General features: G+C 39.8%; 1 protein-coding gene across 3 annotated transcripts in view; it reads left to right on the top strand.

The window, feature by feature from the left end:
- PTPRG (protein tyrosine phosphatase, receptor type G) overlaps positions 1–17,929 on the top strand; it is a 642,217-nt gene that overhangs the window by 501,200 nt on the left and 123,088 nt on the right. For all 3 annotated transcript variants that reach the window (XM_015593756.2, XM_025050798.1, XM_025050799.1), the window contains exon 7: positions 9,335–9,492. In XM_015593756.2, the coding sequence (XP_015449242.1) occupies positions 9,335–9,492 (158 nt within the window). The remainder of the gene's footprint in view (positions 1–9,334; positions 9,493–17,929) is intronic.

Genomic DNA, 17,929 nt, shown 5'->3' with positions numbered 1-17,929 from the left:
TTGAAGTTTATGTTTCCAGCATTTAATTACATGGAACTTTTCTGAAGTGTGCTATAAATATGCAGTACCTTAGTCTTGACTAATTGACTCATGTCTGTTATGGATCCAGGAAGGGCAGATGCTTATCTGAACACTTTTGATCTCAAAATCTTCTAGAAACAGGCACACTTAGACTACATCCACAGTTTCCTGGATTTCAGTGCGTCAAAACCACCGCCATAGACATTAGCCATTTCCATGTCTTTTCTTGGCTAAAGCCAGGAAATGGGATGTATTGTGGCTTCTCTTTTATCACTAATAGTTAACGATAATGTTAAGACAGAAAAATACTTCAAAAACAATTCCTTTCAGGTTAGATTTGAATTTGAGGCTAGTTCTCATTTGGCCAGCCTTTTTTGTCAATATTTTATCATTCGAACAGGGTTACAGGAGCCCAGAGAAATGCCCTTTTCCTGGTTTTTCAATGGGATATGAGGAGCAAAGAGAGTTTTAAAATGTCTCCAGTTACTTACTGCAGTGCTCGCTAAAGCACTTAAGGCTACAGTGTGTGATTTTCTTACCCTGCTGCATGTGTATCACCTTGATACAGCAGAAGGCACTGTTGTATAGTGGCCAAGGGCACAGGCTCTGGACTTGACCAGTTCTGCTTTTCACTAGTTGTACAACCTGCCCAAATCACTTAAGCTCTTTGTGGCTCAGTTTTCTCAACTGTATAATGGGGTAATAATAATGCCAGCCTTACTGGTTTGTCCTGAGAAGTCAGTGGCTTATTGTATGTACTTGTGCCTGGCACAGGCAGCACTCTCACAACCAGCAGCGTTGTTGTTTTACTTGTTGACTTGATTATGGAGGCCATGTGTAGACAAATGGTGGTTGTGGAGCTCTGAGTTCTATCTCTACCACTGCCTGGATGTTGAAATAGAATGTGTGTTGCTTGACTTAGTTGGGCCATACAAAAATAAAATGAAATGATGAAGACAATGGTGACAAAGATGACTTGGGGGTTGGTGAAGGACATCCCTGTGAGATCAGGAAAAAAGGTAGTCGCTAAGGAACCAGAAAGTGGGTGGAAGGAAGAAGCAGCAGCCTCTCCTGTTAACCTCTGGCTGTATACCTGTTCCCGGCAGGATGTCCTATTCATAGAGTCTTATTTAATTCATAGCAGCATGGTGAGAAAATCCTATGGGAAAGATGAGTAAACTGAGGTTCATAAAGGTTGGCTAATTTGTCCCAGCTTATTCAGTGGAGCAGTGGTTTGACAGCCCAGTGTTATTGGACTCTAAAATGTATTCTCTTTCTAGCTGTGCTGGGACAGTTTCTATTTCCAGCATTTACTAACTTCCTGATTATTGTTAATATCACTAGCTCTTGTGTGTCTCAGTTTCCCCTCTGTGAATTAGGTCATTGACTGAGCATCAGAAGGAATCTAAAAGAATGTACACAATGTGTCAGTTATGGCCACAAGAACCATGTAGGGGAGAGAGGCAAAGAATGAAACTATTCAGTGTTAACATTGGGCTTTTTGTCACTATATGACTATCATTTAAATGTCGTGTTTTTCCTTTAATTATTGACAAGACTCTGTTCTTCATGTAGTATCTCTTTGGAAATACTAATGTCAACATATGTTTCGTTCAAACGTCAGCCCTTAAATCGAAATGCCACATTTAGCCAACTGAAACAACCAATAAATGCAGGGAAGCTAGATGCCTTTAAATCAGGGTGGAGTGGCCGTTTCATGACCTCGGAGCTCCTCTCTGGGTCCTTGAATACAGGAATTTGATTAATCAGGTGGACTCTCTCCCTCTCAAGGCACCCTTGCTCATACCTTGTAATAATACTTGTTATTCATGTCGTAATATGGGCCTCTAGGATTTTCTCTGCACTGTGCCTTACAGGGAAGGCCTAGGGGTATGCATTTAATCTTCTGCCCACTGGTAGAGAGTGTTTCTGCATTGAGAGACCCAGTTTCACTCTCCACCTCATTGTGTACTCTTGGTTCAGCCAGTTTCCTTCTCTGGACCTCATTTTCCTCATTGGTAAAATGAAATGGAACTAGTGTCCTTTGAAACTCTTTGGATCCCCACAGTTCTCTGTTGTTCTTGGGTCAGTCTGGTGCTTGTTTCTTAAATTCACTTATCGTGAAGCCTTGTAAATAACTACAACTTAAAAATGGGCTAGCCCCGTTTCCATTGCCCTGTCTTTCCCATTTCATTTTTCTTATTGATGACAGAGGTGACATGCTTGATAGTGAACATCCCATTATATACATAAAGTATCATTGCTTATATTTAGATCAAAAAATTAATTTCTTGGCTCCCTCTGGAAGGTCTCTGTCATCATCTTAATTATAATCGAATGCTTTCTGACTTCCTTGATGGCTTCTAGATGCCAAGCTCCTAAAACCCCTGGGTCTGGCCCTCAGGCTCTTTCGTTCCATCCTAACCTCCCATTTCTGGCTCCTGTGTTCTGTCACCAGCCAGTCAGACCCTTTGGTCTTCCCAGATGACACAGTCCATTCATGGTTGGTCCATCCTTAACCCAGAGCTGCTGACTCTATGTCAGGTGTTTGGCTGCTTCACAATTTTTCACCAAATTCTAGCCTGGACTTAACTAGCAGCTGAATTTTTTTCTCCTAGAGCCTATCTTATTTTGGGCTCTTGAACTTTTTCTTTTACTTTCCCTCTTGCTCATTTCACACCGGCCATACACTAGGCAGAATCCTTTCCACACTTGCTTTTCTCTCTGCCTGGAATGTTCTCCCCAGATAGCCACATAGTTCATTTTTGTCTTCAGGTTTTTAATCAAACGCTTCCTTCTCAATGAGCGGGCCCTAAAATTGCCGTTTTCTAAACAGTGTTCAGGGGAGACCTCTTTGAGAAATGTGTCATTCAGTGTGACTAGGTTGTTAGCAGCTGAAAGGCATTTGGTCTAAAATCAGCCATGAATAGAGAGCAGTGAAGAAATGTTCCAGGCAGAATGAAGAGCCAGTGCAAAGGCCCTGGGGTAGTGTGATCTGGAATAAAAAAGAGGCCAGTGTGGCTCTACCTAAGAGTAAGAAAGTAGCAGTGGATAAGACCACAGAGGGTATAGGGGCACCTTGGTACAGTCCCTGTAGAAACTGGATACTTGCTTGAGCGTGGTCAGCATTATTAAAAATACGGAATCACGGCCCCCATCCCAGACTTACTGGATCATAATCTACATTTGAACAAGTTCCCCAGGTGATTTGCATGCATATTAACTTTAGCATCACTGTCATAAATCTTCTTCCCCCCAGTTAGAGTAACCTAATACCTAGTTTTTTGCACTGTCCCTACCCTCCCTAACAAGAAGCAGAAGGCCAGCCCTACCTCAGTGATATTAAGTGTTTAAGGAAAAATTAATGGCTTTTCCTTATGAAAAGTTTTGGGAAACCCTGAAGAAATTAAATCATCGTGCTAAAAATAGAAACTTGGGCTTTTTCTTTTGTTAGTTTATCTTACACACTTTCCTAAAATTGCTTGTTGGTTTTTGTTTTGTTTTGTTTTGTTTTCTGTGGGGCACAAGTGTTCTCCCCCAGAGACCACAACATCCTGCCCATATACCTTCTAATGTAATACTTTGTTCATTGGTGTGTATATGTGTGTTCAATGTAATTCCATAATTCTTGATTATTTCGTAGTTCTCTTCTATATGTTGATTGTTCATTATATCTTATAAAGGGCTTTTCCTATGTAACTAAAGCATTGAAAATATTAGGTCATTAACACATGGAAAGAAATGCAATCAATCAGATAATTATCATCTAATGTTTTAATGATCACATTTTTAATCCAATTATGCATGTTTGAATCCTTCAGATTTTCTTTAATTAAAGATTGCCTCCTGGCACTGCTATCAGAAATAAGAAATTGCACAGAATCAAGTCAGACATAATTTAATGTTTCAAGGAAACTGCGAGGATAACTGGGCCACGCTGGGTTTAATGGCTGACCATGACTTGAAAGCCCTCATACAAAATTTTCTAATTGATAAGAAAAATTTAATCATCTTCAAATATACTCCGTTTGCATTCAAATAAGGTATTTCTTCTTCTAAACAAAACTCCCCTAACTGATTATTCACATTGTCGTTTAGAATACTTAAAAATGAAAGACAGAGTTGGGTGAAATGTAGACTACTTAATATAGTGTGTATTTAATATAAAAGTCATACATTATTCATTTTTGCAATTTGAAAAGCTTCGAATTTAGCATCCCTGTTCCTCATCTTTTTCTTTGATGAACAATTAATTATTAAAATATAATATTGTCCACATACAGCACTGAGATCCTTGAAAGTGGAATATGAGATTCATTTCTTTTCAATTCTTTTATCTAGTAATGCATAGTACCTACTTATTATGGTATAATGGAATAAGTGGTAGTATAAGTAGAGTGTTTCAAATATTTTTTCTCAACTAGTTAAGTGGCTGGGATAAGAATGTTTTGAATTCAAATTACTAATTAGGATAAAAGTTAGAGGCAGAAATGCTCTGATCAGTGTGGGGGTTGGTGTCAAACTGCCCTTATAGTAAGATACGTTTAATAAGCACGTATATGTGCTTATTCTGTGCCGCACACTCTCCTATGCTGTAACTAATGTTAATTCATTTAATACTCACAACCTCCTAATGAGGTCAATACTATTGTAATCTCATCTTACAGATGAGGAAACTGTTCAAAGAGGTTAAATAACTTGTCTTAGGTCAGACCTTTAAGTAGACAAGTTAGGATTCAGATCTAGGGGGCCTGGCCTTAGCACTTCTCTCAAATCTAAAATATGTACATTTATTAAGATTTTCTCAGTGGAGAAGTTCGTGTTTTCAGCTGAAAAGTCCATTATTTCTTCTTCCCAGTGGCAGTACTCAGGCACTCCCAGTATTGAGTCCAGCCAGCTGAGCGCCTTGTGGCTTACGTGGGCTTTCTGGCCAGTGCTAGAAATATAGGGCTGCTATTCCTAAAATTGTTTCTGACTTAGAATTAAGCGTCATGAGCACCCCATTTGGCAGTGGAACACTGCCTGTGGAACTGAGCAGGAAATGATATTTTCAGGAAGATCAGTAAAAATCAATGTGAAGTTTGAATTTAGAAGACTCAAGGGGGAAAGACAACAACTCAAGAGTTAATTCTGTAATGTATGTTTACAAAAGAAATTGTGATGGAGGCGCCTGAACATGTAGTGTGCCCCCACGCCCCCTGCCCCCCCATTTCTAGTGACTTTCTAACACTTGGCCCCCAACTCCCAACACTTGGCTTAAAATAGGGAGGTAAAATGTTGCGTGTGGGCCAGATCAATTCTACTGCTTATTTTTAAATGGCCCCTACAAGCTAAGAATTGTTCTTAGATTTGAACCTTAATTAAGTAAAATGTCATTTCCCTAAAAAAGAATTCCATTCTTTTTATTATAGAAGACCTACATTTTAAAAACTGTCCTCAGTAATTATTAGCATTTTGAATAACATTATTAAGGTTGTGTTGTGGAAATGTGTTTGTTATACTAGTGCCTTCAATTTTGCCTCTTGGCCTGCAAAACCCCAAATATTTACTAACTGGCACTTTAAAGAAAATATTTGCTAATCCCTAGCTTAAAACACAACATGAGCCAGCCTGCATTCCGCCAAGTGCTTGCCTTGATAAATCAGGTTTTACAAGGCGCTGTGCTAAGCCCATTACATTTATTAGCTTGCTTAATTGTCACAGCAACCTTGAGGAGTAAATATTTTCAGTGTTCCCATTTTGCAGATAAGGGAAGCACCTCAGAGAGGTTAAGACCTTTCCCTGATGTCACACAGCTATTACATGTCAGTTGGTTTCAAAGCCATGCTAGAACTTTGGCAAAGAAAACACAAAAATTGTAACCTGTACTGCTCAGGTCGATGGACAGTATGTCAGACATGATGGGCTTTTAAGGCACTAGTAATCCAGTTTTAAAAGTAAAACACATGCACCAACACTTAAAGGAAGTACATGGTTATGTAAGATGTATATGGCTAGGCCTTGGTAGCTTAGAGGAATAATAATATAAGTAATAATTCACGTAATATTTATTATTTATGAGATATTTACTCTTTTAAGCTCTTTCTGAATCCCTTTCTTGTACTGATTTATTTAATCTTCACGACAGCCTGGGAAGGTTTAGTAACTGAGATCAGGAGGAGTAGAGGTTTGAACCAGCAGATTGAGAATCTGCTCCCTTCACTAAGCCCTGTAGGGATGGAGAAGTGAGGTGCTGAGGATAGGGCAGCAGTTCGACTTCGGTTTTTGGCGCTAGGTGGTTTTTCCCCGCTCCTAGGCTTGCTGCTCCAGAGCCTATGGGGTTTCCCTGAAGAAAGAATCCCAATCAAGTGTCTGTATTCAACTCCAGTTTTCTACCTTGGCTCCGTTACTTCACCTTGGCCTTCCATTTCCCTAGCCATAAAATTAAATTGAACTAAAGTGGTAGTTTTCAGTGTTCCTGGATTCTCAGATCAACTGCAGTCACCTGGCTGCATATCCAGCTGTTTGAGTTGCCTGGCTCCTGAGTGAGATTTTGTTTGAGGAAAGGGTTCTTCCACTTCTGAACACTCAACTAGAGCTGTCTAAGGAGCTTCCAGGTCTCAGACCTTTAAGATCAATGGCAATGACGGTGGTGGAATAAATACACAAGCGGTGAAGCCGCCTTCTTTGTCCCCCTCACCCAGTCTGCTCCCCCCGCCACTACCTGTCTGATTGCACCTTCTAATCAATTCAAGCCAGAATCTGCCTCTGAGACCTTGGGTTGGTCAAGGACAGAGAAACCCTCTGCATTTGTAGCAATGGTCACAACTACAATTTCCATGAGTCCCTGCTGAATTCAAAGGCCCCTAGAGAACTTATTTAAGAGTCTTGATCCTGCTGAGGTAGTGTTCTCTTTCGAAATCTAGTCTCCTCAGATTGGTAGTGCAGATGTTTCTGCTTTATCTTTTAATGTCTTTAAAGCTTGGCCTCTTCCTCGAGTGGATGCTTCAGATGGGGGCTTCAGATGCCGCCTCAAGACCTGCAGGATTGTCTTGTTGCTTCCTATCTGACTACAGCATTAACTGTAACCCTAATATTGGATCAGGCCTCATTCAGTTTGGAGCCCTTGACCCTAAGGCAGGTTGCGTGCTGCGGTGTGATGCCAAGTTCACCTACAACATAAGGGAGAAATGAAGATAGCAGTTTTCTGATTTGTCAAGCCCTACGCATGCTCAAATGCTTTGAGGCATGTGTTGGCTATTTACATAGTCCAGGAAGTGCAAAGAAAGACCAAAATATTTCCTCCTTCCAGCCAAACCAGTCCCAGCCAAGCATGCTTGAGGATATTCCCCTCCCGTCCCCATCATCAGGCTGCTGGGAACCAGGTTTAAATTAAAGCCCAGATGTGCCAGTGGGCAGAGGGACAATTCCATTATTTCCAGCCTTTTGTCCAACGGAAACCATTTTTATAATTTTGATTATAGGACCCTATGATTTGAAGACTTTTGTATTTATTGTTAATATTTGATTTTTCCTTTTAAAAGTGAATTGAAAACATAAGAATCAGCCTTATGACTAACTGCTGCCACTTCACTGTTCAGTAGTGGCCTTGGGCTTAGTTATTTAACCTCTCTGTGCCTTGATTTCCACAGATGTAAAATTGTAGTAGCAAAAGTGTGTACTTCATAGGGTCGCGAAATGAGAAAGTATAGTGATGGTTTAAGAATATTGAAAGCCTGGATTCTAAACTCAACCACCTGGTTTTGCATTCCAGCTCCGTAAATTGGTGGTAATAATAGGAACTACTTCACAGGGCCGTTTTAAGTATTAAATAAATTAATCTTTAAAAAGCTCTCAGAGCAGTAAGTACTATTTAAATGTTTGCAACATATAAATACTCAGAATAGTGCCTGACGTATAGTAAAAGCTAAATGAAAAGTTTTTTTTCAACTCATCTTTATCAAAAGGAAATTTTAGCTATTCTAATATAGTCAATTTCCATTGGGGTTTTTGCATTATTCCCAGTTACATAGACCACTTGAGTTTAAGGATACACATTTGCCCAAATACCTGCACTTTTTGTTCTGCACAAAAGAAGAGCGGGGAGGGAGTGTGAGACAAGAAGAATACTCCTGTAGACACAGGCGTGTCCCAGAAGTAACCTGGATCCCTGAAGTCCCCCAGGGATGTGCTGGGGCCCAGGGTAGAGGCCATTACGGAGCTGAGGCAAGCCATTAACAGGACTATAATGGCCTAAAAATGGAAGAGGAAGTAACCCCAGACTTAAACTCAGGACTAGACCTCTGGAGACCCAGGTAGAGACTAGAACATTATCTGATTTGTGAAATAAGCTGGATGATCTACTGAGACTGATTGGGAGAATTGTAACACAGAACCTAGTCTCTGTTGCACTATTTCTTCCTGCCTCGGGACCTTCACACATGTTCTTTCCAAGGCCTAAAATGCCCTTCTTTTCCTCTTTTGCCCCCACCTTTTAGTATTCACCTAGTTCACTTCAGCTCCTGCTTTAGCTGAATCAGTCCGTGCAAGCTGTGGTGTCACCATATCTGGGTTCATATCCTAGCTCTGCCACTTAGGAGCTATGTGACCTTGGGCAGGTACTAACTCTCTGTACCTTGAATTTCTCATAGAGTTATTGTGAGTTAGTATAGTTGGATCTCAGCTTAAATGTTATTTCTTCTACTTCAGGAAAGACCCCTCCACTTTTGTAAAAAGAAAGAAGCCTTTTAGTAGAGCCACAATTTTATAAGTTCAGGGTTGTTCCTCGTTTAGGTTTCACTTTGATTTCCACTGGTTGAAACCATCATGGGATGTAACCAACTTTGGAGCTGTATTTTACCCTTGACTTATGGTTTTCATTTCACACTGGTTCTCTCATGGGTGTCCAGAGTTTGTTCCACTGATTATTATTTTGTAAGTATTAGCTAGAGAAGGGTTCTGTGGTGAAAAATGATTGTAGAGGATTCGGGTTAGATAAAATCTGGCCCATTGCAGGACCGCTCAGAGACTTTAGTATGCTAGTGTTCCGTCCATTTCCTGGAGATGAGGGAGGGACCGCAGTGTTGCCCAATGCTGTTCGTCATGGAACCTGTTTTTCATGAACCACAGTGCAGTACTGGTGCCTCAGAACACACCCTAGGAAACACTGCTTTGTTTGCTGTGGCTTTCCCAACACCAAATGCTAGTGCTCCTCAGGATGTAAATAAACATAAGGCTTGTGATGTGGCTCCAGCATGCAGAGGATTTTGCCTGGGTGTCTGCAGCATGGTATGACTTACCAGTGTGCTTTTCTTTTGCCTCTTCCCCCCAACAGAGAAAGAGACCTTTCTGGATCCTTTCGTCCTCCGAGACCTCCTGCCTGCATCCCTGGGCAGCTATTACCGGTACACTGGTTCTTTGACCACCCCACCGTGTAGCGAAATTGTGGAGTGGATAGTCTTCCGGAAGCCTGTCCCGATCTCTTACCATCAGGTAGATATGGAGCCCCAAATGGGACTTCTGTGTTTGTCTTGTGTTGACTTCACTATCTAACATTGCTAGACTATACCAGTTAGGATTATTTTATTTGTAGATCCTATGCTCCTCATTGATTCCTTCATTCTTTCCAATAAATGTGTTTTTGAACCCAAGAATTGTAAATATAAAACATGGTTTCTCGGCTACAAATGAATTAGCTGACGAGAAGTACAGGCATGAAATCAGGTATTGTGTAAGTATTCAATCTTGAGATAACAGCTCTCCTCAGTGATGATGATATCTTGTGCCAGGAACTCTTCTAAGCTCCTGACACGTGTTAACACATTTTAGCCTCATGAACAACAGTAATATGAGGTAGCTACTATTTGTGCTTTTACTTCGTAGAAGAGAGACCCAGAAGTGCAGTAATTTGCCCAAGGTCACTCAGTTGATTACCAAGGCATGCTGTCTGATCTCAGAGATTATTCTCTGAACCAGTAAACCTATCCAAAGTTCAGAAAAGAGATTTATATACATGAAGAAATAAAAAATACCCTTGACTGAGCTTTTTCTGTATGCCAAGCACTTTACTAAGCACTTTACATATGGTCAACTTCGTTGCAAAACAACATTGTGGGGTGGGTATTGCACTAAGATTGGACACATAAGGACATCGTGGCATGGAAAGATGGATAACATGCCAAGGATTTATGGTTCATGAATGTTGAAGCCAGAAATCAAACCTGGGTTTGTCTCATTTCAAAACCCATGTCGATAACCACTACACTGAATGAACTACTTCTCTCTGAGTGTGCCCTGAGCAGTTTTCATAGGAAGGTGAATTTAGGCTGAGCACTTAACTGTGGGTAGGAATTGATGAAATGGACATGGGGTGGGGTGGGGGGCAGTGTCAGAGGAAGAGAAGCCACCAGGGGCCTTGAAATCACTTCATGAGGAATAAAAGGAAGGAGAAAACTCTTCTACTGGGATATGTTAGTTGTCAAAAATGTAGCATGTGCTGAGGTAGCAGTAGACTTCTCCATAATTCCAGAAAATAGAGCCAGGAACAATGAGTAGGATTTGTAAAAAGGCAATTTGAACTATTAACCAATAATGTATAAAAACGGAAGTTTCCAGAGAGTTCCTGTTAAGATGGCGGGGTAGGTAAACGGTGTGCTCATCTCCTCCCATGATGGCATTAAAATTGCAACTAAATTATGAAGCAGTCAACCTGAAGAACCATTTGAAGACTAGCTGAACAGAACTCCTATAACTGGGTATATAAAGAAGAGACCATATGGAGACCGATAAAACAATATTGAATGACAACTCTAATTGAAAGATAAAAATTAAAAAAATATATGTAAATACAATATAAAAAATATAAAAAAGAAAAGGTTACTACCAGGACCATTCACAGAAATTCTTCCCCAGAGTTTGACAGCTAGGGCTAGGGTTGTTGGACAGGGAAGGGAGAGGTTTGAGAATCATGTGATAATATTAGCAATATTACTGAAAATACAGGCAACAGGATTATGAACCTGGCTGGCCTGGGGAGTAGTTCAAAGATTTTCCTAAGAAGGACTAACAGTGCAGAATAGGGGATAAGGGGAAATAAGGGAAAGTAAGGTTGGATGGTGTCCTGGTCAGGTCTGTTCTGGATATAAGAAATAAACCCACTTAAAATAGCTCAAGTAGAGGATCTCCCTCTCAAACGATGAGAAGGGCTTCCTGAGATGAAGCCTTCAGGACCAGGAATGTAACCAGGAAGCGAGGCATATGATTGACTCTCTTTCAGGGGCCACTTGCACTCTTGAATCTTGGATTTTCTGTCATGACTTTATGATTCTGTACTTTTGCTAAATTCTGGTCCCTTCTCTCCCAGTTTTCTGTTTTAGTTTTTTGGTTTTTTGGTTGTGTGGTCCAATATCGTTACTCTTGTACCAGTTGACTTTTCAATTCAAGGGCCAGCTATCAATTAACAACACAAGTAGTATTGGAGAAGATAGATTAAGTAGACACTGGCCAACCAACAAATTGGTTGGCATTGAGTCATGTGTCCAATCTGAATAAATTAAGCAGAGTTGCTGGGTGGCCTTCTGAGATATCAGGGTCACCCATCTCGGGGTAAATGGAGCAGGTTGTTGAGCGGAGCTAGGTGCAGGTGAGACATCTCATCCCACTAACAAAGTTGGGTCATGTGGGGCCAGGCAAAACCAATTTATTTGGCCTCACTGTTGCTTGCAGACATTTTACTTTCAGATTTTTTTTTTTCTTCTAAAAGAAGGACTAGCAATTTGGTTTCTGAACAGGATCTGCCAGACTTAAGGGGATAATGAAATATGAAACAAGTTGTCTTCCTAATGGTGAAGACAACATTGTTTTCTTAAAATTAAATTACAATCCACATATTTACATCCTCAGGGTTGGGGGGTCAGGGCTTTGAAAATGAATCCTTGTCAATTAAGATAAATGCTTGTGTCTTCAAAGATATAAAAGCTTGGGATAATGTAGTCGAGAAACACAAGTTTGGCCCTGTAAAGGGCAGAGGCAAAGAGTGATAGTTAAGTTGGGGAGAAAGAAGGACCATTAACACATTCAGTTTCAGATATTTAGTGAGTCCAAACAAAAGACAGAGTTTTGGATGTCTTGTCAAGTGTATGTCAATTAGGAGCATTTGACATTTGATAACTTGGCTTTCTTTGTTAATATCTGTTTATTCTTTCACTTCCTACCCCCATACACTCAAAGAGAAGAAATAATGGAAGAGTTTTTCTCTTTGATTCTTAGTATATGACTTCTCTGTAGGTATTAATTTTTGTTTCAAGAAAATAGGAAGACATAAATTAATTATATTGGCTTTCCAGTTTCTTTACTATAAACCATCTTTAATAAGATTTTACTTTTATCAGGCACAGCTTCCTATATTTCTCTCCATCTCCCAAGGGAGGAAAACAGCTCATTCTTGTATGGCCAAACTGGATCCTTGCTGGCTGGCTGCATAAAGGTCACAGCTGTGTTAGCCCTTGGAAAGGAAAGCATTACCCATCCAAGTATTATCGCTTCAAACCTTCCCACCCTGACCCTGCCAACATTCTTTCTGAAGTTAGCACAGCATGTTCATTTCAGAAAGGCAAACAGCCAGTACGGAAGAGCCAAGTAGACAGAATTCCATGTCTGCTTCTATCAGAAGGAAAACTTTCATAGTCCTTTACCCTTCTCTTTTTCCAAGGGCTCTGACTCCTCCTCTCTTACATAGTGCGGGTGCCCATAAGTACTGAAAATGAGAGCGTGTTCACCATAAAATGTAATGGTTAGCACAAACCGTTGACTTGTATAATGAGGATCTCTTTGAAGCTTTCTGGAGTAAATATGAGCCACTACTTATTTTTTTCTCCTTTTGTTCTCTTTTGTGCATCTACTTGGACGTTCAAACCAGCCCTGTAGCTAGTGAACTCTGACTCTGGTTTGTATGATAATCTAGGTCAAAATACAGTGTTGCTAATGAAATCACGTTGGCTTGGTTGGCCGGCAGTCAGGATAGCTTATGTGGCTCTATTAAACATCCACTGTTAATATCAGGCAAAAATAAAAATCATGCCATGACTTTGTCAACTAAACAAAATGGTGACACTTTCAGTCCTGGCATAGGAAGTCGGAGAAGCTGGACTACCACATTGAGATGGGTACCTGTACTGTGGTCATGATCAGTCAGAGAACCATGACCATCCTGAATGCAGTATACTAGGATGTTTTTATTCTTAAACAGTGGCTCTCAGACGATGATGCTTTGGCCATTGGAGATTATCCCAAACTTCCCTTTCCAGGACTGTTTGCTTTCTGTGGTTTAACATATGACACTGCCTATAATTTTCCTTAGCGTAAATTTTATTTCAGGGCTTCTTGGGGACTCCATCAAAAGGTAATAAATATCTGAATATGTCTAGTATGTTTGCTTTTGGATGTTTGATTTTCTTTCCCTGCTAACAATGAGCCGAAGTAGATAGGAAAGGTTTGTTTGTGTGACTCTTTTTTAACCATTGTTATCTCTTTCATAAAGAGTGGAGCAGCTCTTTCGAATTAAGATCATGTTCCATTTGGAGCCAAACTGTCTGGGTTTCATTCTTGGCTCCATTCTTCAGCCAGATTTCTCAATTCCTCTGCTACTCTATGCCTTGGTTTTCATCTATAAAATGGGAATGATAATAATACCTACTTGATAAAGTCATTAGAAAGATTAAATGATGGAATGTGTATAGAACGCCTGGATTGGTGCCTGACACCGCAGTAAGTGCTTAGGAGATATTGGGTGGGTATTTTGTCGCTGTTATTAAATAATCACCAAGGCTCTGAGGCAGGACTGTTCAAAATAAATAAAACAAAAACCACATCATAATTTAAAATTTACTAGTAACCATAATGAAAATGTAAAGAGAAGCAGGTGAAGTTAATTTTACTGTATTTTATTTAGCCCAATTTTTCCAAATTATTATTTTAGTGTGTTAGGGTAGGGTTAGCCACATTTCTGGTGGAATAGTTACAGATGGCTACTGGCTGATGTACTTCTCATGTTTATCTCAAGGCCACAACAACTAATGGATCGCTTAATTCAGAAAGTCTTTATTTCAGCACTACAGAATGTGCAGTGCATGTGAATAAAGGTTTTTTTAGATGATGGGGTGAAGGTGTCATTATTAACCCACACCAGATAGCTTTCTTTGTTAATTAGGGTTAGAGCCTTTCCTTTCTGTAGAAGGTTTTCTGTAATCACCTTTATCAACAACTATCTGTAGCTACAAAGGGAGACATGGCCCTGTAGTTAGTGAGCTGTTCTTGAGTTTTGTTTCTGTTTTTGCAACCACGTTGCAGTAAGTAAAACCTTGGATGCTCCGAGCTATTGAGAATTTAATATTCCGTCATTATTGTCTTGTTTAATAGGGACAGCAACATGGTGCCTACCCCTGCCCCGCATCACCTTTCAGGTGTGTAGTGAAGCCAAGGTCTCTCCTTGACCTTAGGTGGGACATTTCCGTTCCTACCGCTTACACTGGAGTTTTTCGTTATGTTTATAATGGACTCCAGCATCGTTTAATTGTCATTATAAAATACCGTGCACGTCAGCCTTTTAATGGTTCATAATGATATTACTTTTGATTTTTCTCTCATTTCCCCCCTCAGCCACAGTGGTCCTCTCCCACGTCTTGTGGACAAGAGCTCTTGCTGCACATGAATAGCATGAATAGATTTTAGCTTTCCTTTGATTCGAACCAACAGATTAAAAACTAATTATACTTTGAAATATTTTTATAATAAAAACTAAGTTGAAATGATTTATATACACTTCCAGCTAACACATTTGCAATTCAAGGTTAAAATTGTTCTTGAAACAGCACCAGTTAAAATGCAATTACGACTCCCCAAGCAGGGATAAAAGAAAAATGTTCTACATGTTCGCTTCAAAAGTTAAAAAGTCAATTTAATATTATAGAAATAAAAACTTTCATTTATTTTTACTAAAATGATAAAGACTTCATTAGTTACATTAAAGTAAAGATAAATTCAAGTGTGTTTATTACCTACCTCTGGAAAAGAATAATGTGAATAAAAGTGCAGGTTTGTGAGGTGGACAGCATTTTCTCCTCACACCTGCCATCTTTCCATGGTTCCTAGTTATGTCTGTGTTCGGCCGTAGGCGGTTTTTTCCCAGAATGCAGAAAGTGCAAATAGATTGATGTTTCCAATAGTGGATCCCCTGCATGAACGATCTTTGGAGATTAGCTAAAAAGAATTGTTTGGGGACTTTTACTATCACCGCAGTCAGTTTCTCTTTCAGTGAATAATGCTGAGGACCTGTTTTACGTGTTTTGCATGAAGCGGCTGAGAACATGGAAAAGAGAGTCACACAGATGTAGGTTTCTAACCCTTACTGCACTTCTTGGTTCCTGTGTGATCTTAGGGAAGTTATTTAATGTCTTTAAGCCCAATCTCCTTATCAGTCAGAAATACTAATGATATGATAATACCACCAACCTTATGGGATTTCTGTGAGGATTAAGTAAGAGAATGCACATAACTCTCTTAGCATAATGCTTTGCATGTAATAAACACTCAGTAAATATTAACTGCTAGCGTTAATGACATAATAATGTTACTTTAATGTTATTTTAAACTAAAAATAAGTTAGAAACCAAAATAATGTTTGTAAAGTGCCTAAGAAAGTACATAATGGATTTGATAAATAGACATTATAAGGAAGAGGAGAAAGGAGAAGCAGATGGAAGCATAGAGAACAGTCATGGTTACCACGTTCCTCATAAAATAATAGGAAGAGTAACGATAATAGTACTTATTGAGTACTACTGTGTGCCAGGAATTATGCTAAACACATTATATATATATGTAGCAACTCATTTAATAGTAGCACAAACCACATGAGGTAGGTAATATTATCTCCATTATACAAACAAGAAAACTGAAACAGAAACTTTAAATACTTTGACCAATATTACATATTTAGCAAGTAGGGATTAATAACAGTGCTTTGAACCCAGGTAGCAAGACTTAGAGTTTTGAAGTTAGAGAATTAGGTGAGGGCAGATCACTAGGGCCCCACAGTGAGGACGAGAGGTCGTTGGAAGGTATTGAACAGAGGCAGAGGCATGACGTGATCTCACGTGTATTGGAAAAGGATCACTGTGTGACTGTTAACCAGATCAGGAAGATCTGAACAGATTAAGTTGGTCAGAAGCCCAAAAAAACACAGCCTTGCATGGTTGTTTGAGGGCTCCAGCATTATATGGGGTTGCCGCATTGTCTAAGTTTAGGAAGCACCTTCTCATTGCGGTCTCTGTCGATGGCATTCCTTGAAATCAAAACAGTGGAGGCCCAGGTGATGGTCAGTTTCACCTTTAGTGAATATGGTTACAAGGCAAAGTAAGGATCAAGGGACAACCTGAAGCATCTGTGTAATGATATATAGTGTTCTGCCCTTACCTGCGGAAGATACATTCCAAGACCCCCGGTGGATACCTGAAACCAGATAGTACCAATCCTTACATATACCATGTTTTATCCTACATATACATACCTTTTCACTTAAAAGAAGCACTTTACGCCTTCTCTTTGGCATATCCAAATTGCCAGCATGGGATGGCCCCTTAACACTTTGGGGCCATTATTAAATAAAATGAAGGTGACTTGAACACAAGCACTGCAATACTGGGATAGTCAATCTGATAAATGAGACTCTTGCTAAGTGACTAATGAGATGGGGGAGTATATAGCGTGGAGAGGCTGGACGAAAGAATGAGTCATGTCCCAGGTGGGACAGAGCAGGATGGCGCAAGATTTCATCCCGCTACTCAGAACAGTGCACGAGTTAAGACTTGTGAATTGTTTATTACTGGAATTTTTTACTTAGTGTTTTCAGACTGCATTTGACCACATGTAACAAAAACTGCAAAAAGTGAAACCGCTGATAAGGAAAGGACCTCTATTTCAGTAGCTTTTTGGCCCCGGATGATCACTGCTTACTTTCCAAAATGAAAATGTCGACTCCCCTTGCCAATCTAGGGATCATGGACGTTTCCACACAGTGGCCAAGCATGCCAGTTACCAAGGAGAGAGGCCACTGGCAATTTTCATTCAACTTAGAGGAATGACAAGGTTTTAGTGAATACTGCCAACCTACCAAAGTACATTTGCTAAATCTGCTAAGCTTGTCCTCCTTTTCCTCTTTTGTGTGACTGTCAAGCAAAGGTATGATCCAGTTGACAATATAATATCATTCAGGTCATTAGTTCATTCAGAACTATCACATCCTTCCTTCAAAATCTTTGGCAAGTTGAGTTAATGACCAGGAAGCGGCCAAGCTTTTAAGCCATAGCATGTCATTAAGCTGTAAGAGCAATTTAAGCCAAAGCATTTTTGTGTTAAATTCAGAACGTGCCTTTTTTTTTACAGTTATATGACTAATTCTTTCCAGAGGCATCAGAAATAAACTTTTTAGGAGAATCTAAACGCTATCTTGGGAAAGAAGCAAGTCTTCTAGAGAATAAACAAACCTTATAATCTTATTGCTGAGGCAGTCTCCCAGTCTGTCCTTTTGTGGCATCTCAGAGATTAAACTATTTCACGACAGATGGCTGTCTATTCAGAAAATTTCCATTCTAACTTGCTGTATATATGGCAGCCCAGTCTATTTTTTTTTTTTTTTAATCACTCTGAAAGCTAAGGTATTCCACCTCTTATTCAACTCACGTCTCTAAGGCTTTAATTTAAACCAATTTCCTATTATTTGGCCTTCTCTGGACATGGAGAAGAGCTGGTCAGCATCTTCCACATACAAGGGCCTTTAATCAAATTACTCCTTACTTGCCTTTTCTTCAGGCCAAACAATTCCACATCCTTTCACCTCTCCACACAGGATTTATTCTATATTCCTAATCATTTT

This window comes from Pteropus alecto, unplaced genomic scaffold (assembly GCF_000325575.1).
Source record: "Pteropus alecto unplaced genomic scaffold, ASM32557v1 scaffold75, whole genome shotgun sequence".
NCBI classification, from domain to species: domain Eukaryota; kingdom Metazoa; phylum Chordata; class Mammalia; order Chiroptera; family Pteropodidae; genus Pteropus; species Pteropus alecto.
Note: the sequence above shows the minus strand (reverse complement) of the source record. Positions and strands in the feature narration are given on the sequence as shown.